We start from the raw sequence: 26,092 nt of genomic DNA on the forward strand, positions 1-26,092 counted from the left end.
CATCATTATATCTAATAAATATGATAATAAATAATGGCAGTGCCAATTCCACCAACCCCTCCTGTCTCCTTCCACCATGTGCCTTGACAGGGACTCCAGGCGGCTTGCTGATAAAAGATAAGGCACAGAGTTGGGCGGGTAGAAGGCAACAAAATCCATTTTAAATAAACATTTTTATTTACTTTCACTTATTTACATAAAACGTTTCTCGTCCAAGGGTCTCAAGGTTGGTGTACATGATTCTCCCCCTAACCATTTCATCCACACAACAACCCTATGAGGTAGGCTAGGCTGGACCAAGCTCATTCAGTGAGCACAGAAAATCCATTTTTCAAAAAAGAAAACTGAAATCTACTCGAAGTCAAGTGTGGATTTCATGCTCTTTATTCAGCTCATAGTGGTGAGGAGGAATGGAAGTTCCCCCAGAATGTCTGCTTTATATACATTATTTACACAATGGGCCCCACATGATTGGCTAATTCCAGGATTCTCCTGTTGGCCAATCAGGTTGCGGATTCACTTCCACCTGGAGCTGGATTGGGTGGCTCCTGTGGACCAATCAGATTGTTGCATTCTGGATCCTATTGTTCTGGGACCAATCAGACCACTGCATTCTGGATCCTATTGTTCTGGGCCCAATCAGACTGCTGCATTCTGGATCCTATTGCTCTGGGACCAATCAGACTGCTGCATTCTGGATCCTATTCAACTCAGTACATAACAAAAACCAACCAATCAAACAGCGGCAGAATTAAAACCAGACGCGTTACTGTATATATTTATTCGTAATTATCATCCAGCGCCCCGCACATGGCGGCGCTCCGAAAGGAATCCGGAAGTGTGGTTCGCCTTAACCTCTCTAAAGGGCGACGTCGTGCGGGGCAGAGGAGGCGTGGCTTGCGTGGGGAAAAAGTTGAGTTCTTTCAGAGTATGGTCTTCGCTGTGCGCAGGCGCGCGCGATTCTCCGCGCCTGCGCGGGCGCCTCGATGGTGGTTGGTTCTCCAGAGGGGGCGGCGCGGTGCATGGTGGGAAGGAGGCGGGAGGCGGGCGGCGGCAGCAGCAGGGTTCCCTCGCTCTCCTCAGTCCGCGCCGAGGGCCGCGCTCGCGGGGCGTCCGGAGGAGCCGCCGCCGAGGATGCCGAATTTCTGCGCCGCCCCGAACTGCACCCGCAAGAGCACCCAGAGCGACCTGGCCTTCTTTCGCTTCCCGCGGGACCCCGCCCGGTCAGTTTCCTTTTTGGGGGGGCGGGGGCAAGAGGATGGAGATTATATGGGGGGGTGTCCCACGTCAAAGTAGAGGAAAGAAACCGCGGGCCCGAGCCTGGGTTGGCGGGGAAGCGCGTTCACACGTTACGCAGCGGCGGACACGTGTTCGTCGTGGAACACGTGCGTGCGAGAAAGGGGAATCCCAGTCCCCGCGCATTCTGGCCGTATGCGTGTGTGTGTGCCGCAAACGTGAAGGTGGGGGTGCGTTTAGGCATCAGAGGCGGGTTCACACGTTACGCAGCGGCGAACACGTGTTCGTCGTGAAACACGTTTGTGCGAGAAGGGGGAATACCATTCTTTTTATTAATTTCCTTTATTGCAAAAGAATTTACATATAGAACATGAAAAACAACACAAACGAACCAGTACAGAAGCAACATACCAACTGGACACTAACTACACATCACTTAACATCAGACACACTTTTGACTTCCGATTCATCTCGTTGTGGTTTTTACACGTTATTGGTTTTATATATGCACTTCCTTTTTTTATCTGTTATGTATCAAGAGATTTTTACTTTTGTAGTTTCCTTAATATTCAAGATTCAGTCTAGACCTGTCAGGATATTTGCAATCATCACAGTACTTCTTTAGATATTCTTTAAATATGGTCCAATCTTTGCTCACTTTCTGTTTTGAGTTTCCTTTTATTCTCCCAGTCATTTTCGCAAGTCCCAAATAGTCTTATCATCTTCACCTGCCAGTCAATTTCCAATTTTTTTGCTATTAAAATTCTAGCTGCCATTTTTTATGCATGCATAAAAAAGGTTCTAAAATGTTTTTGAATTTCTAGCCGTATGTATGTGTTTGCCACGAACCTGAAGGTGGGGATGCATTTGGGCGTTACTCAGCGGCGGACACGGGTTTGTGTTGGGCAAAATTTAGCTCCTCTTCCCCCATACTTCTTATTTCCCCATAATTCCTCTAGGTGCAGTTGTTTTGTTTTGGATCTTTTCAGAAGATGAAAATATACGTGTAGATTTTATTGTCATTATTACTTTATGCCCCCTCAGCTCAGCATCCAAAACGCTCTAGACCCAGTGCTGCTGCTTCACACATGCGATAGCCGTGCCCTCATAGGCAGGTTCCCAGACGTGTGTGCAGCACTTTGCGTCCAAGAGTAGGTTCACACATGGATGGGGCGCATGGTTCTTAATTATTTAAGGATGGAAGAAACCTTCAGCCCCCTTTGTTAAGTTGATGGACTGCAAACCCCCCCCCCCCCACTTCTGTGACCACTGGCCATGCTGGCTGGGACTGGGGGGAACTGGGAGTCCAGCAACATCTCCAGCGACTAAACCAGCCCCCCACTCCCATCCCTTTCTTTAAAACAAAAAAATTTTTTTTTTCCTTCCAGTAGCACCTTAAAGACCAACTAAGTTAGTTCTTGGTATGAGCTTTCGTGTGCATGCACACTTCTTCAGATACGTATCTGAAGATAAGTATCTGAAGAAGTGTGCATGCACACGAAAGCTCATACCAAGAACTAACTTAGTTGGTCTTTAAGGTGCTACTGGAAGGAAATTTTTTTTTGTTTTGTTTTGACTATGGCAGACCAACACGGCTACCTATCTGTAACTGGAACCCTTTCTTTAAGTACAGGCTCACCTGTATACAGTCATACTTCATGTTACGTCCGCTTCATGTTACGTTCTTTCAGGTTACGTCCCGCAGTGACCCGGAAGTACAGTGGTACCTCAGATTACATACGCTTCAGGTTACATACGCTTCCGGTTACAGACTCCGCTAACCCAGGAATAGTACCTCAGGTTAAGAACTTTGCTTCAGGATGAGAACAGAAATCATCCTCCAGCGGCGTGGCGGCAGCAGAATGCCCCATTAGCTAAAGTGGTGCTTCAGGTTAAGAACAGTTTCAGGTTAAGAACGGACCTCCGGAACAAATTAAGTACTTAACCCGAAGTACCACTGTACCGGAAAGGGTTACTTCTGGGTTTCGCCACTCGTGCATGCGCAGAAGTGCAAAATGACGTCACGCGGCACAGAAGCGGCGAATCGCAACCCACGCATGCACAGATGCGCTGCTGCGGGGTGTGTTCTTTTCATGTTGCGAACGGGCCTCCGGAACAGATCCCGTTCACAACCGGAGGTATTTGCTGCTGCACACTTGTATACTGCCCTTTGGCAGTATCACTGGGCAGTTCGCCACACACACACACAAAACGAGAACACAAGAATAAAGTGGACGCTCGGGTTGCGAATGTGATCCGTGCGGGAAGCACGTTCGCAACCCGCAGTGCCACGTCTGCGCATGCGCAGGTTGTGATCTGGTTCTTCTGTGCATGCGCAAAGCGCGATTTAGCGCTTCTGCACAAGCGCCGAAACTCAGAAGTAACCCGTTCCAGTACTTCCAGGTTCAGCACAGTGCGCAACCCGAAATCGCGCAACCTGAAGCGTCTGTAACACGAGGTTTGATGTGCATCATTAAAAACAAGACAGAAGATCGAAAACAGACCAATAACCTTGCCCCCGAAAAACACATTTAAAAGGTCATTTAATGTATTTAGGAGGGTGGGCAGAGGACTAGACCATGAGGAAAATGAACATAATGTTTTATCTGCAGTTCATTCGTTTTCAGCTTTGTATATTATAAAAAAGCATGCCTAGACATTCTGTTGTTGCGCCTGTAACCTTGGTTTAAGGTGCTATTTAGCTCCTAGCTTTCATTTCTCAGTTTCTAACACTGCCTTGGGGACCTGTTTTGCTCACGACAATTACTTGAGTAATAACATTAATTGTGTGTATATGTGTGTGTGTGTATTAAATTTTATATTTATTTATACCCTACCATTTTCCTTGACAGAAAGTCAACTTGGCTTACAGTTAAAATAAAAGCATTTATCTTTTTGTACCGCTTTGCCCAACATCCTTTGACTCAAACCCACAACCCTGGTATTAAGAGTCCTGTGCTCTAACCAACTGAGCTATCCCAAAATACACATGGATATATTGCTGTTCAGTTGAGGATAGCTTCAGGGACACATTCACATATATGGGTGTACACAGTTTGATTACTGTGCTCTTGCAGCTCGGTTTTCCTGTAATGTTACCTCGGTTTATGAACTTAATTGGTTCCAGAAGTCCGTACTTAAATGGAAATGGTTCTTAAACCGAGGCGCGCTTTCCCTAATGAGGCCTCCCGTTGCCGGTGCCCTTCCATCGTTCAGATTCCGTTCTTAGACCGAGGTAAAGTTCGCAAACTGGGACAGGACACTACTTCTGGTTTTGTGGAGATTGGTTCTCTTTCCAGTCAAGAATATTTTGAAACCATTTAAACACATTTATCAGGAGATACTTCATGAATTAGAGGTTGAATAATTGGTTCACTTTGGTTTCTCAAACCACCTTATAGCATCAAAAAGAATTTCCACAGCTGTACAAAATAGCAGATGTGGTTTAGTACAAAAATCATATATGTAGTTCGTTTTTCACAGATTTAGTTTCACAGTTGAAGCTTTCCGAGATGTGGGCAATCACCCAAAACATACGTGCTGATGTGGCTCCTTAGAATATATTTTGCATGTTTCATCACGGCTTTTGCTTGAAAATTTCAACATCTGTCAATCCAGAAATAGCATGATAAGTGTGACTTCATTAGGATTTGAAAAACTGCACGGATACACCTGGATCTTCTTCCGATTTACCCCCCACTCACCCCAAAAACATATTGACCATTCTTGTTATTGGATCTACTGTTCAGAATTTATAAAATTGTTCCTTAGAGGGCCATCTGGCAACAAGAAAATAATTGAAAATGTCATGTCAGCATCATAGTTCTCTGGGATACCTTCCTGCCATTAAGCCGTTGCTCATTCATCAGCAGGTGCAAGATGGAAATAAATTCTCTCTTGAGATGCTTTCCTTTTTCTATACTTTTCTCACAGGAGGAAGGAACATGATTTGAGGCAATGAATAATCAGACCGAAGCCTGTTTGTTTATTCATTCATACATATATCCCACCATTCCTTCTAGTGAGAGCTTTTTGCCCCAGTGGCGTGAGCCTTTAAGCAAGGGCTGGTTTGTGCTTCATTCCTGTTTCACGAAAGTCAGATGGTTAAAGCTGACTGAACAACCGAGCTAATTCCAGACCTTGACTATGAAAGTGCATTTTTACCCTGACCGTCTTAACTGAGATTTTTATTAAAAAGTTGGTGTTTCCTAAATTTCTGATACCAGTGGCACTACTTTCTGAATTAACAGTGAAGTGAATCTACAATTTTAATGCTTCCCAAAAGGTTTACATTTATATCAGCCTTGTAAACAAGCTACCAAAAGTTACTGTCCCAGAAAATGGACTAGCAGGCTCCATCAGGAGCCTGCTGCATTTCTGCCTTGGGCCTGGGGTTCCTCTGTCTTGTTGTTTAGTCGTTTAGTCGTGTCCGACCCCCTGGACCAGAGCACACCAGGCACTCCCGTCTTCCACTGCCTCCCGCAGTTTGGTCAAACTCATGCTTGTTGCTTTGAGAACACTGTCGAACCATCTCGTCCTCTGTCGTCCCCTTCTCCTTGTGCCCTCCATCTTTCCCAACATCAGGGTCTTTTCCAGGGAGTCTTCTCTTCCCATGAGGTGGCCAAAGTCTTGGAGCCTCAGCTTCAGGATCTGTCCTTCCAGTGAGCACTCAGGGCTGATTTCCTTCAGAATGGATAGGTTTGATCTTCTTTCAGTCCATGGGACTCTCAAGAGTCTCCTCCAGCACCACAATTCAAAAGCATCAATTCTTTTGGCGATCAGCCTTCTTTATGGTCCAGCTCTCACTTCCATACATCACTACTGGGAAAACCATAGCTTTAACTATACGGACCTTTGTTGGCAAGGTGAAGTCTCTGCTTTTTAAAATGCTATCTAGGTTTGCCATCGCTTTTCTCCCAAGAAGCAGGCGTCTCTTAATTTTGTGACTGCTGTCATCATTTGCAGTGATCATGGAACCCAAGAAAGTAAAATCTCTCACTGCTTCTGTGTTACCTTCATGCAATTCCTTGTTGCCTCTGACTACCAGGTGAATGCAGGGGTCAGGCATAGGCAAACTCCGGCCCTCCAGATATTTGGGACTACAATTCCCATCATCCCTAGCTAACAGGACCAGTGGTCAGGGATGGTGGGAATTGTAGTCCCAAACATCTGGAGGGCCAGAGTTTGCCTATGCCTGGCATAGGTATTCCCTTGAGTGTATTAGAGGAGGAATTACCTACCTGACCTGTGAGAAGTCCGCACCTTGTGTTTCTGCACCATTCAGTGGCCTGGCCTCCTGATTTATGCGGAGAAGCAACAGGTAGCCTCACCTGAGCCCAGGTAATCCCACTGCTTGCCTGCACCGAATGGTCCAGTCATGCCCAATATAAAGGAGTAACTCTAAAAAATCACAAGCAACACGCGGCTAATAATGTTTTAACCAAATCTTTGTAACATGTATTATTTCACATTTCTTAAACAGAAAATATATAATGGAGTCACAGAGGCAAACAAGCCTTTCAACAGTCACAGTCCTGTAACTGTGCAATAACGGAAGCTCCAAGTCATACCTTGGGTTACAGCCACTTCAGGTTGCATTTTTTCGGGTTATGGACTCCCAAAACCCAGAAGTACCGGAACAGGTTTCTTCTGGGTTTTGGTGGTCGCGCATGCGCAGAAGCGCCGAATCGCAACCCGCATGTGCACAGACACGGGTTGCGAATGCTGCGGGTTGCGAACGTGCATGCCGCACGGATCACGTTCGCAGCCTGAGTGTCCACTGTATTTCACAATTGTTAAACAGAAAATATATAATGGAGTCACAGAGGCAAACAAGCCATTCAGCAGTCACAATCCTGTAGTCGTGCAATAATGGAAGCTCCAAGCGTAGTAATTCTTAAACAGAAAGTATGTAATAGAATCACAGATAATGAAAGTCTATCACTGTTGCATGCCCAACATAAGGCAATACAGTGGTACCTCAGGTTAAAGATGCTTTAGGTTGCAGACGCTTCAGGTTACATACTCCGCTAACCCAGAAATAGTACCTCAGGTTAAGAACTTTGCTTCAGGATGAGAACAGAAATTGTGCAGCAGCAGCGGGAGGCCCCATTAGCTAAAGTGGTACCTCAGGTGAAGAACAGTTTCAGGTTAAAAACGGACCTCCAGAACGAATTAAGTACTTAACCCGAGGTACCACTGTATAGTCCATAAGCGTCAAAGAGGCAAACAAGCCTTTCAACAGTCAAAGTCCTGTGACCGTGCGACAATAGATGCTCCAAAACGTGGAGAACGGAACAGTTCTTCCAGATGATGAACTGTTTCGCTACTAACTCTTCACCAGCAGTTAAATGGTCCTAATGGGTACATCAAGTAGCATGGGATCAGCACTCACTAAGACGTGTAGAAAGCAATATAAAGGAGTGGCAGAGTCCTAGTTCCTGCAGAGACTTGGTTGGACTTTTTCTCTTCCCAGAGCAGACATGCATAAATGCAGCGGGTTCTCTCTTTCGTGGCTCACAGGCACCTCTAAATGACTTTATCTGTTTGATGGAGGAGCCGCGCCTTCTCTGGCAACTATTGTTTTGGGAGCTAATGACCTGTTATCTCTTGCAGATGTCAGCGTTGGGTTGAGAACTGCCGAAGGGCCGATTTGGAAGATAAGACGCCCGACCAATTGAACAAGCACTACAGGCTGTGCGCGAAGCACTTTGAAACCTCAATGATATGTAGGAGTGTAAGTAAAAGGAATCGGCAGTAATTGTCTCCTGCTTCCTATGCGACATGCAACTGGATTCCGCCTTCCTCCTGCGTTAACTCGTGTCGGAAGCAGGAGTCCCAGGAACGTCTTATCAAACAAAATGCTTTTCGCAACTTGATTTACTGCCTGTTGCTAATCGACTGGCTCTTCCCGCCAGCTGGAATGTGTGGGTTGCCTTCTGCCCTCTCCCGTGCGTGCCTAACCCGTGTGCTTTCAGTGCTTTTAAGCCTTGCAGGATTACTTAAATATGAAAAAATGCAGGGGGGTGTATTGGTGTTCTGGGAATCGGCACTGTACGTGCCGGAGAAAAGCAGCGATTGGGCTCTCCCATTGAAAATACTGGGTTTCCTTGAAGAGCCTTGCCTGAAACTCTGCTGGGGAGAATTCCATCTCTAAAATCAAATTGCGTTTTATGGCCTCAAAAACGTTTTTAAAATAATATTTTAAATAGCCAAGTGGATTAACTTGCACATGGGATGCAGAAGCAGCTGGCTTCACTTTTGCTATGTTGGTGTAGAATTTTACTTTAAAACATCAGGTGCCTCCCCCCCGCACCCCCGCACCCGGGTTGGCCGGTAGCCTTTTGAGGAAGGGCTTGCATGAGAATCACATATGCATTAATAAAATTCCCTGAAAGCAGCTGTTTCCCCCCCATGTAAAAAAAAACCCACTAGTTGCCTTTTAAAATCCTCTCTCCAAGAGTGCTGGATGTTGGGAGGGGATTCAAAGTACAGTCATACCTCGGGTTACAGACGCTTCAGGTTGTACGTTTTCGGGTTGCACACTGCGCTGAACACAGAAGTACCGGAATTGGGTACCAGTGAAGGCGGTGAAGGTCCTGTGTGAGTGCCTGGAGGTAGTTGGAGGATGGATGGCGGCTAATGGATTGAGGTTGAATCCTGACAAGATAGAAGTACTGTTTTTGGGGGACAGGGGGCGGGCTGGTGTGGAGGACTCCCTGGTCCTGAATAGGGTAACTGTGCCCCTGAAGGACCAGGTGCGCAGCCTGGGAGTCATTTTGGACTCACAGCTGTCCATGGAGGCGCAGGTCAATTCTGTGTCCAGGGCAGCTGTCTACCAACTCCACCTGGTACGCAGGCTGAGACCCTACCTGCCCGCGGACTGTCTCACCAGAGTGGTGCATGCTCTGGTTATCTCCCGCTTGGACTACTGCAATGCGCTCTACGTGGGGCTACCTTTGAAGGTGACTCGGAAACTACAACTAATCCAGAATGCGGCAGCTAGACTGGTGACTGGGAGCGGCCGCCGAGACCACATAACACCGATCTTGAAAGACCTACATTGGCTCCCAGTACGTTTCCGAGCACAATTCAAAGTGCTGGTGTTGACCTTTAAAGCCCTAAACGGCCTTGGCCCAGTAGACCGGAAGGAGCGTCTCCACCACCATCGTTCTGCCCGGATGCTGAGGTCCAGCGCCGAGGGCCTTCTGGCGGTTCCCTCATTGCGAGAAGCAAAGCTACAGGGAACCAGGCAGAGCGCCTTCTCGGTAGTGGCGCCCGCCCTGTGGAACGCACTTCCAGCAGATGTCAAAGCGATAAACAACTACCTGACATTCAGAAGACATCTTAAGGCAGCCCTGTTCAGGGAAGTTTTTAATCTGTGATATTTTAGTGTATTTTTGGTTTCTATGGAAGCCGCCCAGAGTGGCTGGGGAAACCCAGCCAGATGGGCGGGGTCCAAATAAATTATTATTATTATTATTATTATTATTATTATTATTATTATTATGATGTGCAGAAGCACTAAATCGCGCTTTGCCTAGAAGCGCTGAATCACAGCCCGCATGTGCGCAGACACGGCACTGTGGGTTGCAAACGCTGCGGGTTGCGAACGTGCCTCCCGCACAGATCACGTTCGCAACCCAAGCACCCACTGTATAAGTATGGCAACATTTTGCTGGCTACCTTCCTTGTTGTCTCAGAACTCCAGCATAACAATCACATAAATGAAACTGGGACCAGAAACTGTTCATCACTTGCTCATCTGAGAACCCTAGACTATAACCCAGCAGTGTTCATCCTCTCCTCCAAACATGGTTGCAAACTCATGTCTGCCGTTAAAAGGACACTCCACAGAGAGCTGTAGCGGACTGCATGGATGAGTATACCCACAGAATACAGTGGTACCTCCGGATGCGAACGGCATCCATTCCAGAGCCCCATTCGTATCCTGAGTAAGACGCGACTGCGCGTGCACGGGTCACGTTTTGCCACTTCCACGCATGCGCGTGATGTCATTTTGAACGTCTGTGCGAGCAGCGAAACCCGGAAGTAACACGCTCCGTTACTTCCGGGTCACCGCGGAGCGTAACTTGAAAACGCTCAACCTGAAGCACATCTAACCCGAGGTATGCATTTTACAAATGTATATGCATTTTACAAATGTGTTTGTCTCATTCTTTGGTTGCCCTTTGTAGGAGTGCAGCTGGTGCATTAAAAGTATGCCTCTTATGCAACTTCAACTTGGTTGGTCCCAACATAAAAATACTCTTTCTCCCTGCTGGTGTCTTGGCAGGGAGGCAAGCTTGCCAAACTTTCTTCTAAGAGCAGTTTGGTTTCAATAGCCTCCCATTATCCAGACCGTTTGGTTCCTTGGTCTGACCTGGGGGCAGGGCAGGTGGGAAGAGTTCTTCTGGGGTGGGATGGGGGACAGGAACCCAGTTGCCCTGTTAAGTACAATGCACCCAGAAATGTCAGTGACATCTGTGAGGAGTTGCTACTTTTAGTGGGATTTATAAGAACTGTTAACTTCAAAAACGTGTGTTGTAGCCTCTCTACCCCCCAGCTCCTTTTTCCTTGTGTGTCGTGTCCGTTTTGCTTGCATGCCTGAGGGCGGGAGCCGATTTAATACTGATTTTTGTAAGCCGCTCTTGAGAGTTTTTGGTCTACAGGGTGGGGTATAAATGCCATAAACGAATTTATTTGTCTCCGTGGCCAGGCAGTTCTGAAAGTTCGCAATATCAAAAGCAACACGATGGCCAGAAACAATAACAATGTAAAAAACTTTATGGAATAATTCAGAATATCAAAACTAACAAACTGAAGTCTCTGAAAGTCCTTACGGTGCCAGACTTTACCCGGCATAAGTAGAAAGATATGTAATTTCTTCATTAATCAATCTTTTTTTGAAAAGATATAATGAAAAATGAAAAATGCTCTGGAACAGTGCTCATGCGATTAGGAAGTTACTGTACCACCATATTTTTCGCTCCATAAGACGCACCTGACCATAAGACGCACCTAGTTTTTAGAGGAGGAAAGCAAGAAGAAAAAATATTCAGAACGAAACAGTGGATGTATGATTTTTGTGGTTCATGCTGTGGCCACAGACATGTGATCTGATGGTGAATTTGGGGTGACCCAACGCAAAAATCCTGAGGATCCATGTGGATCTGTGCTTTGTAACTACGTTTTTGCATCATTGTAGCCCCAGGAAACAGTGGATGCGTGATTTTTTTGGTGCAGGCTGTAGCCATGGACATGCTATGCGATCTGATGGTGAATTTGGGGTGAGCCAATGTAAAAATCCTGAGGATCCATGGGCTTTTACCTCCCCCCTCCCAGGCAGCCTCCGCTAGCCTCCTTTATCTCTCTTCCGATTGCACCGATCATCTGTTTCCTTTCAACACTCCCTTCCCTCTTGTTTGAGCAGTTTTTTGCTCCTCCTTTTCTTCTAATTTCTCTACTTATTGCTTTAGTTTTCCTGCTTTCCCCCTTTGCAAGTTTGCTGTCTTTACCTCCCCCCTCCCAGGCAGCCTCCTTTATCTCTAGCGTCTCTTATCTCTCTCCCCGAGCTTTGTTTTAACACCCACTTCCCTCTTTCAAAAAAAAAGAGCATGATCTGCTTTTTGCCCCTGGGCAATTCGGCTCCAGGGACCACACATTCACTCCGTAAGACGCACAGACATTTCCCCTTACTTTTTAGGAAGAAAAAAGTGTGTCTTATGGAGCGAAAAATATGGTACTTAATGAGTGTTGAACTAATTGGCTGATGAAGAAGTCAACGAAACAGTAGTGGTTATCCGGAAACACTGTTCAGCAGAGTTCAGAATTGGACATCAGAATTGGACATTTGCTGATTATACAAAGCTTCACAGCTTGCTCTCCGCTGGGTAAAGTCTGGCACCGTGATTCATTTAAGGACTTTGAGAGACTTCAGTTTGTTAGTTTTGATGTTTTGAATTATTCGATAAAGTTTTTCACATTGTTATTGTTTCTGGCCATTGTGTTCTGAGAGTTGAGCAGAATCATACTTAACTATACTTGGCAGGGATGGATAAGAGTTGACATAAATCCAAAAGCTAAGGTATATAAAAGCAGATTCGCCACATGCTCTTTTGGTGGTTTGCCGTTTTCCAGAGGGCTCCCTCCTGGTTCTAAATGAAGGATAGTAACCTGGGGCGAGAAATCCCTCTGTACCTTCCCTGGGAACTTATTTTCCCTCCACTTAAAGAAACATGCTGTAAAACAATGAGAGATGAAGACCTTTGCTTTTCTCTTTGCAGAGTCCCTACAGGACTGTTTTACGAGACAACGCCGTGCCAACAATTTTTGACCTCACGAGCCATTTGAACAACCCACATAGCAGACACAGGAAGAGAATTAAAGAGCTGGTAGGTTTGCCTTGGACTGAGATGCTACAACTAAGCCGACCGGTCAGTCTTTGTTCTCTCTTGTGGCTTGAAGTTGAAACAATAAAGAAGTAAGAAAGGAATTATAACAAGACAATATACTCACAGTAGCAGAAAAATATAATTTATTTACTGAGGAGGCAGAAAACTGGCTCAAACTTCAGGAACTGCCAAGTCGAGTCCCACCACTGCTAATAGCGTCACCCTATTTTGTGAAAAGGTGGCAGAAATTTGTTTTGGGTTGGTTGGTTTGTTTGTTTTGCAATTCAGATTAATTTGCTTTTACCTCCACAACTGGGTCTGAAAAAAATGGTGGAAATTTGCAGAAGAAAAATAAGGCAACAGATTGAAAAATGAGGTATGTCCTCTACAGCTACAAAGACAGAGTCTAAAGTCGTAGAGCGTTTTGGCACCTGTTAACACCCTGAGAGAATTTAGCGCTGTTAAGTAATTTCAGAGAGGCTAGTTATTCCCAAAGGGTCTAGTTCAGTACAAGAGGAATGGGAATAAGCCCAGGTTTTCTCCTCAGAGTGCAGCTTCACTGTATGTTTTGCCATGTCTCCAATTACGAATCTCTTGTTCGTTTTAGCATTCTCGGTCTTCTGAGAAATTGACGGTTTGATGGGTCTCTTCCAAATGAGGGGTTGAATATTTATTTCTTTCTTGGAATATATATATAAAGGCAAATCTTTATATATATTCCTCTTTATATAAAGAGGAAAGCTCTTATTTCCTCCACTGCCACCTGGGCTGGTGGTGCTCCAAATAATAATAATAATAATAATAATAATAATAATAATAATAATAATAATAATAATAATATAATTTATTTATTTATACATACATACCCCGCCCATCTGGCTGGGTTTCCCAGCCACTCTGGGCGGCTTCCAACAAAATATTAAAATACAGTAATGCATCAAACATTAAAAGCTTCCCTAAACAGGGCTGCCTTCAGATGTCTTCTAAAAGTCTGGTACTTGTTGTTCTCTTTGACATCTGCTGGGAGGGCGTTCCACAGGGCGGGTGCCACCACCGAGAAGGCCCTCTGCCTGGTTCCCTGTAACTTGGCTTCTCGCAGCGAGGGAACCCCCAGAAGGCCCTCGGAGCTGGACCTCAGTGTCTGGGCTGAACGATGGGGGTGGAGATGCTCCTTCAGATATACTGGGGCGCACAAGACTTTGCTGAATTGCCTGTCACTATTGTGGTTGGCGCTGTCAACGTACCGTCCCCCCGTTGCCCAAACTCTTGGGGATGCTTGCAGAGTCCAGACCAGTTTCTTAGTTTGTGGAAGGAAGGCAGAAGTCTCACTTGCCTTTTCTCCAAAATCTAGCATAATATGAGGCACGACCGCTTCTCAGCATTCCCCAGCTCTCTGTGGACTTGGAAAGTGAGGAGGGTTTGGTTTTTGTGCCTTGCAGTATGAAATACAGTGGTACCTTGGGTTACATACGCTTCAGGTTACATAAGCTTCAGGTTACAGACTCCGCTAACCCAGAAATAGTACTTCGGGTTAAGAACTTTGCTTCAGAATGAGAACAGAAATCATGCTCTGGTGGTGCAGTGGCAGCAGGAGGCCCCATTAGCTAAAGTGGTGCTTCGGGTTAAGAACAGTTTCAGGTTAAGAACGGACCTCCGGAACGAATTAAGTACTTAACCCGAGGTACCACTGTATTCTTCCTCCTCCGTGCAGTTCTCTGAACACTTCCAGGAGGTACTACTATGAAATAAAACCCCATTTCTTTCTGTAGGCTTCCGAAGCCACGCAGGCCAAGACAGTTTTATCCCTAATGGACCGGAATATACGTTTGGATTCAAAAGACTCCTGCTTATAAAATTAGTAGATTTCTAGTGACTTGTCGGTGGCTCATAGAATGTCTTGTTTTTCTCTCTCTTCAGAGTGAAGAAGAAATAAGAACGTTAAAGCAGCAAAAGAGTAAGTTGATCGGACAATTGAAGGAGGGATAGCCTCTGGAGGCAATTAGCTTATCATTAGAAAATATCAGTGTGGTGTAGTGGTTGAGAGCCAGTGTGGTGTGGTGGTTAAGAGCCGTAGTCTCGTAATCTGGGAAACCGGGTTCGCGTCTCCGCTCCTCCACATGCAGCTTCTGGGTGACCTTGGGCCAGTCACACTTCTCTGAAGTCTCTCAGCCTCATTCACCTCACAGAGTGGTTGTTGTGGGGGAGGAAGGGAAAGGAGAATGTTAGCCGTTTTGAGACTCCTTTGGGTAGTGATAAAGCGGGATATCAAATCCAAACTCTTCTTCTTCATCATCAAATTTTGGTCCTGTTTCTCCATGAAGCCGCTTCCTCGTAGCATAAAAGGCTGAATGCAAATGTCCTACGTCAATACAATGACTCGATGGTATTAAACGCTCTCTTAACTCCTGGGATTGCGACTTGTGCACAATCCAGCCAAGCCCTATTGCTATCAGTGGAAAAATTTAGCATGTGATTTTTAAGTCTCTTCTCTCCCTTTAAATCAATGGGACTTTGGCTGAATCGTGTCTGCTGTGTGGTGAACGGTGAAGAGGTCCAAAGCTTTCATACGCTGTATTCTTAGCCATACACCAAAAGTAGTCCTTGGACGACCATGTGGTTGCAAACACACGCAGCCTACAGCAGCCTTCGCAAACCATATATTTGGGACTACAGCCCCAAAGCATATGGAGGGTGTCAGGTTGACATATGCTGGCCTACAGAGACACTTACCAGCAATGTTAGAAACTCAGATATATAAGCTAGGCCCCAAATGGCTCCTTAAACCAGGGTTACAGAAGCCAAAACGAAATGTCTAGTTGCTATTTTGGGGCTTGAAAGTCGTATTTTTCAGCTATGACTTTTGGGTTCCTGAAATTCATTCTGATGGTTCAGATAAAAATATAATGGGTAGAATTCTACAGGCTGTGTTGTTAGTATGTGAAAACGTTCCAGATCCAATGATCCTCAGGTATACACCTCCAGATGGTGGAGATGTCAGGTTAGCCCTGTCCTAAAGTGTGCAATGGGCCTGAGTCCTTCATTGGGATAAGAGAAATTTATTACATGTGTATTGTGTTCTTCCTAGAAAGTTAATATGTCCTCTCACCGTTGAGTGGTTTACAATCTAAAATAGTCATTAAACATGCAAATAAAAAGAAACAAGTTACATGTACGTGTATACCAAAATCACATTGCAATATTAATCGAAAAGTATGTGCAGCTGTTAATATTGTTATACATGCAGTGCTGTCAATTGGCTAAGGCAGCACATCTTTCTCAGCCATTGTTGGGCTACAGCTCCCATCATACCTGACCACTGGTCCTGCTAGCTAGGGATGATGGGAGTTGTAGTCCAACAATATCTGGGGGGCCCATGTTTGAGGAAACACCGATCCAAGGGGGTCACCAGCATAGTGCGCTTTTGGTGTTCTGATCTCCAACTCCCAGCAGCCCCTGTCAACCTGGCCAGTTGCCAGGAATGATGGGAATTGTAGTCTATGTCATCTGGAGGGGGGACCATTGTTGACTACTCATGTCAAATAGTTCTGGAGCTCTGAAAATGATGAGTTGGTGTTGCTGGCGTTTCCATATTAAATATATCTTTATCTCCTCTCCTAGTTGATGAAGCTTTTGAGCAGGAAAAGATGAACCAGGAATCTGTCGACAACGACATGCGGAACCCAGCCTCTGAGGAAGGCGGCGACGAACCGGTCGAAGACGATGTCCCTTTAACACAAGAGGAGAGGGAAAACAAAGATTACCTTAAATCTCTGTTTGAGATTTTAATCCTGATGGGGAAGCAGAACATCCCTTTGGACGGCCACAGCGCTGACGAACTCCCTGAGGGGATCTTTACTCCAGACAACTTTCAGTCTCTCTTGGAATTCAGGATAAATTCCGGAGATGAGGTTCTGCGGAAGCGGTTTGAGACCACGGCCGTGAACCTCGCCTACTGCTCCAAAGCCCAGCAGAAGCAAATGCTGGAGATATGCGAAAGCTGCGTGCGGGAAGAGACCCTCCGCGAGGTCAGGGACTCTCACTTCTTCTCCATCATCACAGAAGAGGTGGTGGATCTCGCCGGCGAGGAACACTTGCCGGTGCTGGTGAGGTTTGTGGACGATTCTCACAACCTGAAGGAGGAATTCATAGGGTTCTTGCCGTACGAGGCGGACCCTGAAATCCTGTCCGTTAAGTTCCACACGACCATTACCGAAAAGTGGGGCTTGAACATGGAGTACTGTCGAGGCCAAGCCTACATCGTCTCCAGCGGCTTTGCCTCGAAAATGAAGACTGTGGCTACAAGGATCTTAGAGAAATACCCTCAGGCTGTTTATACGCTGTCGTCTTCCTGTGCCTTGAACATTTGGCTAGCCAAATCTATTCCAGTCCTGGGCATTTCCATCGCCCTCGGAAAGATAGAGGAGGTTTGCACGTTTTTCCATCAGTCGCCCCAGTTGCTAGCCGATCTGGACAACGTCATCTCCATTCTCTTTCCGAACAGCGAAGAACGGGGGAACGAGCTGAAGGAGGTTGTGCGTTCCCACTGGACGGGCCGCCACGACACCTTTGAGATTGTGGTGGACCTCATGCAAGCCCTGGTGCTGTGCCTGGACTCCATAAACGACACTTCCGTCCGGTGGAACAGCTCGGTCGCCAGCCGGGCCTGCACGCTTTCCACCGCCCTGTCGGATTTCGACTTTGTGGTCACCGTCGTGATCATCAAAAACATTCTCTCTTTCACCAGGGCCTTTGGCAAGAACCTCCAAGGCCAGACCTCGGACGTCTTCTTTGCGGCCAGCAGTTTGACGGCGGTCTTGCATTCCCTGAACGAGGTGATGGAGAACATCGAGGTCTACCACGAGTTCTGGTTTGAGGAAGCCACCACCTTGGCCACCAAGCTGGACCTGCCGGTCAAGCTGCCCGGGAAATTCAGCCGTGCCCAGCAAGGGAGCTTGGACTCCGAAATCACCCCGGAAAACTACTACAAAGAAGCACTGAGCATCCCCACCATGGAGCACATAATTCAGCAGCTGAAAGACATCTTCTCCGAGCAGCACCTGAGGGCTCTGAAGTGTTTGTCTCTGGTGCCCTCGGTCATGGGGCAGCTCAAATTCAACACCTCCGAGGAGCACCATGCCGACATGCACAAAAACGACCTCCCCAATCCTGACACGCTCTCCGCGGAGCTTCATTGCTGGAGGATCAAGTGGAAGCACAGAGGGAAGGACATTGAGCTCCCCACCACCATTTACGAAGCCCTCCATTTGCCCGACATCAAGTTTTTCCCCAACGTCTATGCCTTGCTCAAGGTCCTCTCCATCCTGCCCATAATGAAGGTGGAGAACGAGAAATTTGAGGTGGGCCGGAGGCGCTTGAAGGCCTACCTAAGGAACACCTTGACCCAGCAGAGGTCAAGCCACCTGGCCTTGCTCAACATCAACTTTGACATTAAGCACGACTTGGATATGATGGTCGACACCTACATCAAGCAGTACCCCGAGAAAGTAGAGGAGGATTTCCTTCCCCCTAACAGTTCAGAAGCGACGGAAGAGACTTAACACAGGGACGGGGCAGTTCTCCCTTGTCTGTTTTGGATACTTGGGTTTTGCCTTAAAAAAAGGCAGGTTGGGGGTTCATAACTGAAAGAGGAGTAGCTGGGTCATAGCAAGCATCTTTCTGTTTCTGCGGCGTGTTTCCTCAACAAGCCCTGAGCAATTGCTCAGGTTTTGTTGCTTCTTTGACCTCCCCACTGTTCCTGCCCCGATTTACCGTTCTGTAAAGCTTTTATTATTTAAAACTGCACAGAGTCTGCAGTTGCTGCGACTGTGCGCCTGCTCTCTCTTCCCCATCTGCCGTCCCTTACAATACGACGCAGTTTGATCTCTTCGCTTTAGGGAAACCCAGTTCATGGGTTGCCATACTTCTGCCCAGATAACTAAAAAATACCCTTTAAAAATGAACAAAATTGTGTTGGGTTGCTGCTGTTTTGGCTTATGGGTCTCCCTGAACCCCGGACAGGAAAAACTTTAAAAATGGTATACATTTAAATTAACTATTTAGAGCAGTTTGAGTTGGGTCTAATCCATGCCTTCCTAATGTTACTGGACTCCAGCTTCCATCATCCTTGCTGGCTGGGGCTGATGGGCACTGGAGTCTGCGGTACAAGGAGAACCCTATGATGGTTACCCCTGTCCTAAACTAATCTGTTGTCGAAATTATTTTATGTGTCTGGAGTTCAGTTCCCCTGAGACTTGCAGGACTTCCCACAACACAGCACAGAGGATTTTAGACAAGGGCTTTTGGCCCCTTCTCATTTCGGTGATCCTAGTCCGGCCGTTCCGGAGGAATGTGTCTTTTTTTTCAAAGGGGTACGCTAACTTTATCTTGTTTCATCTTGCTGCCCTTGTTTCCCTTCTGTTCCACTGACTGTTTGATGGCCCTCTTTGACCTCTCCTCTACTTTTAGGACTGGACAAGAGCTCTCCACCCCCCAAGAAATGAAGCTATCTTGTAAAAGGAACAACAACAGAAAACTATATTCCAAGAGCATCTAAAACTGTGCGTCGGCCAGACTTGTATCTATAAGTTTTTACTAGCCTCCAGAGTATGAATTGCAAGCCTAGTTAGGCAGAAGAGCAAAGTGGAGGATATGTTCTGTTTTGGTTTGGTTTTTTTTAAAGAAAAATGTAGAAGTCCTATGAAGATTTTTTTCCTGCTGGTATTTTTTTGGCAAACAAAGGAAACGTTTTTGTATAGTTTTATTTCCATCCAGAATAAAATGTGAATTTGCTATTTTGGTATTATCTGTGTGCTGTGGCCATAGAGCAGCCTGTGTGTGTGTGTGTGCGTGCACAAATGATTGGTCTTTTTACAGGGCCCAGGAAAGAGATTCTGCTGCTGTTCCCATCCAGGAACACTTTGTGTGTTGGGTCACCTGCCAAGCAAACCCTGAGTATCTGCCACAGATCTTGTATGCAGAGAGGATTCTGGTACTTGAGGTTGTGCATTTGATTCATGGGGAGGTACTAGCAAGGCCTGTTAAAAACCTGAGAAGAGCCTTTCTGGATCAGGCCAATGGCCCGTCTAATCCAGCATCTATGACCAGATCGTAGAATTGTACAGTCGTACCTCGGACGTCGATCGGAATCCGTACCAGAAGTCCATTCAACTTCCGAAACGTTTGGAAACCAAAGCGCAGCTTCTGATTGGCCGCAGGAAGCTCCTGCAGCCAATCGGAAGTTGCGGAAGCCTTCGGACGTTTGGCTTCCGAAAGAACGTTCAAAAACTGGAACACTCACTTCCGGTTTTCGATTGTTCGGAAGCTGGAACATTCGACCCACAGGGCGTTTGGGAGCTGATGAACGACTGTACAGTTTAAAAATAAAAAGTGTGATTCTGAAGTAGCTTCTGGACTTTGGGGGGTAGGGTCGGGAGATAAAATTTTGACAGACGCATTCCCAGAAAATGGGGATTCCCATAAACAGCTTGTCAGAAGATGCCAGAGGGTGTCAGAGGCATCTAAAAACTTTCTCCAGAGTCTGGAATCTGGCACTCGGATCTTTGGAAGCACTTTGAAAGAGTTTTTTGGCATGGGAAACACCCTGCATAAAATCCAAAAGCAACCTAAATGCTTGTGTCACTTAAAAATAAATAAATATAGTAATTATAGATTGCTTTTCAGGTGGACCTCCCAAAGCGGTTTGCACAAGATTATTACAACCAGAAACATTTAATTTTTAAATCGGTTGCAGAAGAATAGTAACATGAAGTTTTGCACCCCCAAAGTGCAACGGCAGCGACGTCCTGTTTTGTTTTGTTTTTAGATTCCCGGAGGGATTGGAAAGAGTTGCTCTCAGCGGTGCAGGTGCTGTTGTGTTTTGAAAGTGCTTAGCATAAAATCCGAGGATTAGTTTCTAATGTGCTCTGTGTGCTAATTTCCTGCTGCTCCTGAGCCGAATTGAGTGCCATAACCGATTCTCCAGATGCTGTAGTGAGAGTGATCATCTTGTAAGGTTCTGCTGAGTGGCATGGCTCTTTTCGCAAGCAGAAATATGTACAGTGGACGAGAAGTGACGTTTTATTAATTGAGCTATTTCTGGAGCATACATGGAGGTCTTGTGGGGTAAAGTTCTGCATGGCTGCCAAGTGGCTCTGTGGATGTTTGACAATGGAACAGCCTCCAGTAGAGAGACTGCAAAAATGGAGTTGCGGACAGACAGCTGGAATATCAGAACAGTGCAGTATATTTAGTAGGGTAGACCATCTTTTGTGTTCCAAATGCTTGTTGTTGTTTAGTCGTGTCCGACTCTTCATGACCCCATGGACCAGAGCACACCAGGAACTCCTGTCTTCCACTGCCTCCCGCAGTTGGGTCAAACTCATGCTGGTAGCTTCGAGAACACTGTCCAACCATCTCGTCCTCTGTTGCCCCCTTCTCCTTGTGCCCTCCATCTTTCCCAACATCAGGGTCTTTTCCAGGGAGTTTTCTCTTCTCATGAGGTGGCCAAAGTCTTGGAGCCTCAGCTTCAGGATCTGTCCTTCCAGTGAGCACTCAGGGCTGATTTCCTTCAGAATGGATAGATTTGATCTTCTTGCAGTCCATGGGACTCTCAAGAGTCTCCTCCAGCACCAGAATTCAAAAGCATCCATTCTTTGGCGACCAGCCTTCTTTATGGTCCAGCTCTCACTTCCATACATCACTACCGGGAAAACCATAGCTTTAACTATACGGACCTTTGTTGGCAAGGTGATGTTTCTGCTTTTTAAGATGCTAGCTTTCTATATAGCTGGGCTGGGGAACCAGTGTTAGAAACTCGGATATGTAAGCTAGGGGCCAAATGGCTCTTTAAAGCAAGGTTGCAGTCACCAAAACAGAATGTCTAGTTGCCGTTTTGGGTTAAGACTGCTCTAAAGTCTTATTTTTTAAATGATGGACTGACTGGTTCTCAGTTAAATATCTGGCTAGTTCAGAGGACAACCTTGAGCTGGAACTTTGGGAACTTAAAAGTCACTTGATCCGGAGACAGTCCACATATATATTGGCCTATTCCGACCTCTCTTAATGGTGACATGGACTGTTCATAACATAAGAATATTACTCACAGTTGTGTGCAGGCAGGTGTAGTAGGGGGTAAGTGAAGACAAGCGACAACAATTACCACATTTTCCGCTCCATAAGACGCCCCTGACCATAAGATGCACCCAGTTTTTAGAGGAAGAAAACGAGAAAAAAAATATTCTGAACGCAACAGTGGATGTATGATTTTTGCGATTCATGCTGTGGCCACAGACGTGATCTGATGGTGAATTTGGGGTGACCCAATACAAAAATCGTGAGGATCCATGTGGATCCGTGCTTTGTAACCACATTTTTGCACCACTGCAGCCCCAGGAAACAGTGGATGCATGATTTTTTTGGTGCAGGCTGTAGCCATGGACATGCTATGCGATCTGATGGTGAATTTGGGGTGACCCAATGTAAAAATTCTGATCCATGGGCTTTTACCCCCCCTCCCAGGCAGCCTCCGCTAGTGTCCCTTATCTCTCTCCCGATCCAACCGATCAGCTGCTTCCTTTCAACACTCCCTTGCCTCTTGTTTGCCGTTGTGTCTTTTCCTTAGCTGGAACAGTTTTTTGCTCCTCCTTTTCTTCTAATTTCTCTCCTTATTGCTTTAGTTTTCCTGTTTCCCCCCTTTGCAAGTTTGCTGTCTTTACCTCTCCCCTCCCAGGCAGCCTCCTTTATCTCTAGCGTCCCTTATCTCTCTCCCTTGTCGCCAGCAGTGGCGTTTCAACACACACTTCCCTCTTTCAAAAAAAAAAGCATCATCTGCTTTTTGCCCCTGGGCAATTCGGCTCCAGGGACCACACAGTCGCTCCATAAGATGCACAGACATTTCCCCTTACTTTTTAGGAAGAAAAAAGTGCGTCAAGGAGCCAAAAATACGGTAACTATAATGTCGTTCACTGCCCCTGCTCAGGCTGCACAGAAAAAGCATTTTGGTTCTGGAAATTCATTCCAGATGTGCAGATAAAATATAACTGATAGAATTCTACAGGATTGGTGTGCGAAAGCATTGGCCCCCCAGACATGCACCTTCAGATGGTGGACATATGAGGTGCCCTCGTGGCCAATAGCCAGGTGCAAAATGCTCCTGGCACCTGGCTAATTTCAAACACTGGGGGGAACCTTTGATCCTCCTGGTGTTGCCAGGCTACAACTCCCATCAGCTCCAGCAAGCATAGCCAGTGGACATTCAGAGTTGTAGTTCAAGAACATCTGGAGAGCCAAAGGCTCCCTGCAGCTGCCACAAGACTTTGCATAAAACAATAAAAACATATTGACCAAATCTGGCAGTTTAAAGCTAAACAAGAGATATGTCGTTGGCATCTGTCTCGGGAGACAATGGAGGAGTGCGCTTTTGCAGGTGAAGTCACAACTGCTGGAAGCTTGCAGCACCTGTGGCTGTAGAGACTGATATGGGAGAGACATGTTTTGTTGCAGCTGGGGCAGATGAAGGCGTCCAGTTGTGCTGCTGTAGATGCACCATGGAGCTTCTTCTCTGCATACCTCACAGCAGTCATTCCTCCTCTGGTAACTGCTGTGAATGGATGAACTGACTGTCTGTCTCCAGGCATTGCGGTCATCTGCAAGGGATTCCAACACGGTGGGGTTGATGTTGCCACCCTTCTTGTCTCATTTGCAGACATCTTTGTAGCACAGAGTTGGCTCAGCTGGTGCCTGAAGCCAGCTCCTCGTAGAGTACATCCTTGGGTATCCTGCCATCATCCATTCTGTGGACGTGCCCAAGCCAACATAGACGTCACTGAGACAGGAGCACAAACATGCCGAGATAAAGCTGATGGGAATTGTAGTCCTAAACATATGGAGGAAATGAAGGCTAGGATAAATCTTGGAGACGACTTGCAGTAGCTTGCAGCACCAAAGTACGGGGGTTATATTCCAGGCAGCCGAAGTGTGTTGCAGCAGGCGAGGTTAATTGCTCTTGCCATTTTGTTAAATTCGTAAGCTCTCGTTTCCCCTCAAAACAAAACAAAACCCCACCCTGAACTGGTTTGCAACCAGCGACGCATGGGGGTTAGAAATTAAAGTGGAACAGCTGCCTTTGGCGCAACGGGTAATGCAAAAGGAGCAAAGAGTGCCAAGCACCGTCAAAGCGCAATCTGAAAAGTTCCTAACGAAAACCATATTGGCACAGGGCAGCTGAGGAGGGAGGAAAACCTGTTTGGGAGTGGAAGGAGAATATCCCATCAATCAACAAGGAATAGATGCATGTGGCCAAAACCTAAGTGGAAGCAGGCCTGAAACAGGCAGCTCTAAAGCCCTCGATAATGAGATCCCATAAAGATCGGGGTGGGAAGCCTGTGACCCACTAGATCAGCGGTTCTCAACCTGTGGGTCCCCAGATGTTGTTGGACTACAACTCCCATCATCCCTGAGCTCTGGCCTTGCTAGCTAGGGGTGATGGGAGTTGTAGTTCAACAACATCTGGGGACCCACAGCTTGAGAAAGGCTGCACTAGATGATACCGGACTACAAATCCCATCAGCCTTGGCCATAGCCCACGCTGATGGGAAGCTAGCCCTGCTGACTGTCTAATGCTTATTAGATGGATTTCCCCCAAATTGATTTCTGAACTTTGAATTTTATTGTTATTCATGTTTTTATACTGTATTTTATGCTGCTTTTACAATTAAGTCATTTAAATTTGTTGTTAGCCGCTCCGAGCCCAGTTTTTGAACCGGGAAGGGTGGGGTATAACTAATTATTATTATTATTATTATTATTATTATTATTATTATTATTATTATTATCCCTAGCTAACGGGACCAGTGGTCAGGGATGATGGGAGTTGTAGTTCCAAAACATCTGGAGGGCTGAGTTTGCCTATGCCTGGTACAGGGTTTAAACCTTAACCTTTTCTTCTTTTAAGATGTCCTGCAAGTACCAGGCAAGTTTGGCAGTTTCCCCAACGCGAAGAGAAACGTACCTGCACATTCAGGTTGCACAATTATAATTGATGCTGCGCTCTTGCGAAAGATACCCACTACCCCTTGCAATGTTTTGCAATGTGGAAGGTGTGGGGAAATGCTTGCTTGATGCAATATAATCTAACCTCCCCCCACATATTCCCCAGGTCCGCCATAAACCTTTTGGGTGCTATTTCAGTCCTAACAATAGCTTCCCATCTACCCCAACCGGGGGGATCTTGGAAGCATTATTTTGGCATCGGAAGAAGCCCAACCCTCTCCCCGGTCATCCCTGCTTTTCACCTCTCCGTTGAGCTACTCTTTTGTCGAGACACTTCTTGGCCTGCCGGAAAGTGCTGGATGGATTTGCCAGCTCTCCTGCTGGGCTCTGCTGAACCCAGAGCCTCCAGACACCTCTCAGCATTATAACTTGGTCTCCAAGGTGGAGGATCTCGGCCAACAGAAATGGAAACTCTTTGATCCAGATGCACCAGTTCCAGCAAGGGTTCCGTATAAGATAATTAACTGTGATAATCCAACAGCCCTTGCATTTTATAGGTTTAGTTGCTGGGCAGAAAGTGTGCAGGAGAAACCTATGTTAAAAGCTCCCCTCGGGCGTGTATATATTTTCTGGCCCTCTGCTGGTTCTTGGCCCAGCTAGTACATGGTTTGTTTAAGCAATCTATCCCCACCCATAATTTATCTCCAGCTCCACTTGTCACTAACATCTCACCTTCGGTTCTGCTGTACTTTTGGCCAGCTTGCTTTGGCTAAAACCATGAGGACAAGTGGGCTATCTGGCCAGTCTGCAATTTATCAGCAGCTTGGCTCAGTTTAGACGCGGGTGGCGCTGTGGTCTAAACCACTGAGCCTCTTGGGTTTGCTGATCAGAAGGTTGGCGGTTCGAATCCCCGCAACAGGGTGAGCTCCCGTTGCTCTCTCCCAGCTCCTGCCAACCTAGCAGTTCGAAAGCAGGCCAGTGCAAGTAGATAAATAGGTACCACTGCGGCGGAAAGGTAAACAGCGTTTCTGTGCGCTCTGGTTTCCGTCACAGTGTCCCATTGCGTCAGAAGCGGTTTAGTCCTGCTGGCCACATGACCCAGAAAGCCGTCTGTGGACAAATGCCAGCTCCCTTGGCCTGAAATCGAGATGAGCGACGCAACCCCATAATCGCCTTTGGGTGGACTTAACCGTCCAGGGGTCCTTTACCTTTTACCTTACAGCAGCACAGGCATTTATCTGCTAACTAGCAGGTGGAATTATTCCATGTTCATTATCTCAGTGCAGTTGGTATTGTTCTCAGCAGGAACGCGGGTGGCCCTGTGGTCTAAACTACCGAGCCTCTTGGGCTTGCCGATCAGAACGTTGGCGGTTTGAATCCCTATGACGGGGTGAGCTCCTGTTGCTCTGTCCCAGCTCCTGCCAACCTAGCAGTTCGAAAGCACGCCAGCGCAAGTAAATAGGTACCACTGTGGC

At 46.5% G+C, this 26,092-nt stretch overlaps 2 protein-coding genes across 2 annotated transcripts in view; both read left to right on the forward strand.

Moving 5' to 3' along the window:
* Positions 1-26,092, forward strand: part of LOC310761832 (retinal guanylyl cyclase 2-like) — a gene marked incomplete at its 5' end in the record, with an annotated part of 299,090 nt that overhangs the window by 176,512 nt on the left and 96,486 nt on the right. The window lies entirely within an intron of this gene.
* Positions 959-19,418, forward strand: THAP12 (THAP domain containing 12). The gene is made up of 5 exons (XM_083609786.1): positions 959-1,223; positions 7,852-7,972; positions 12,522-12,629; positions 14,547-14,583; positions 16,248-19,418. Exons 1-5 carry the CDS (start codon positions 1,135-1,137, stop codon positions 18,185-18,187), a joined length of 2,295 nt encoding a protein of 764 aa, XP_083465912.1. The 5' UTR covers positions 959-1,134; the 3' UTR covers positions 18,188-19,418.

The sequence above is a fragment of the Podarcis filfolensis genome (genome assembly GCF_964270895.1).
Source record: "Podarcis filfolensis genome assembly, chromosome: 4".
NCBI lineage: Eukaryota > Metazoa > Chordata > Lepidosauria > Squamata > Lacertidae > Podarcis > Podarcis filfolensis.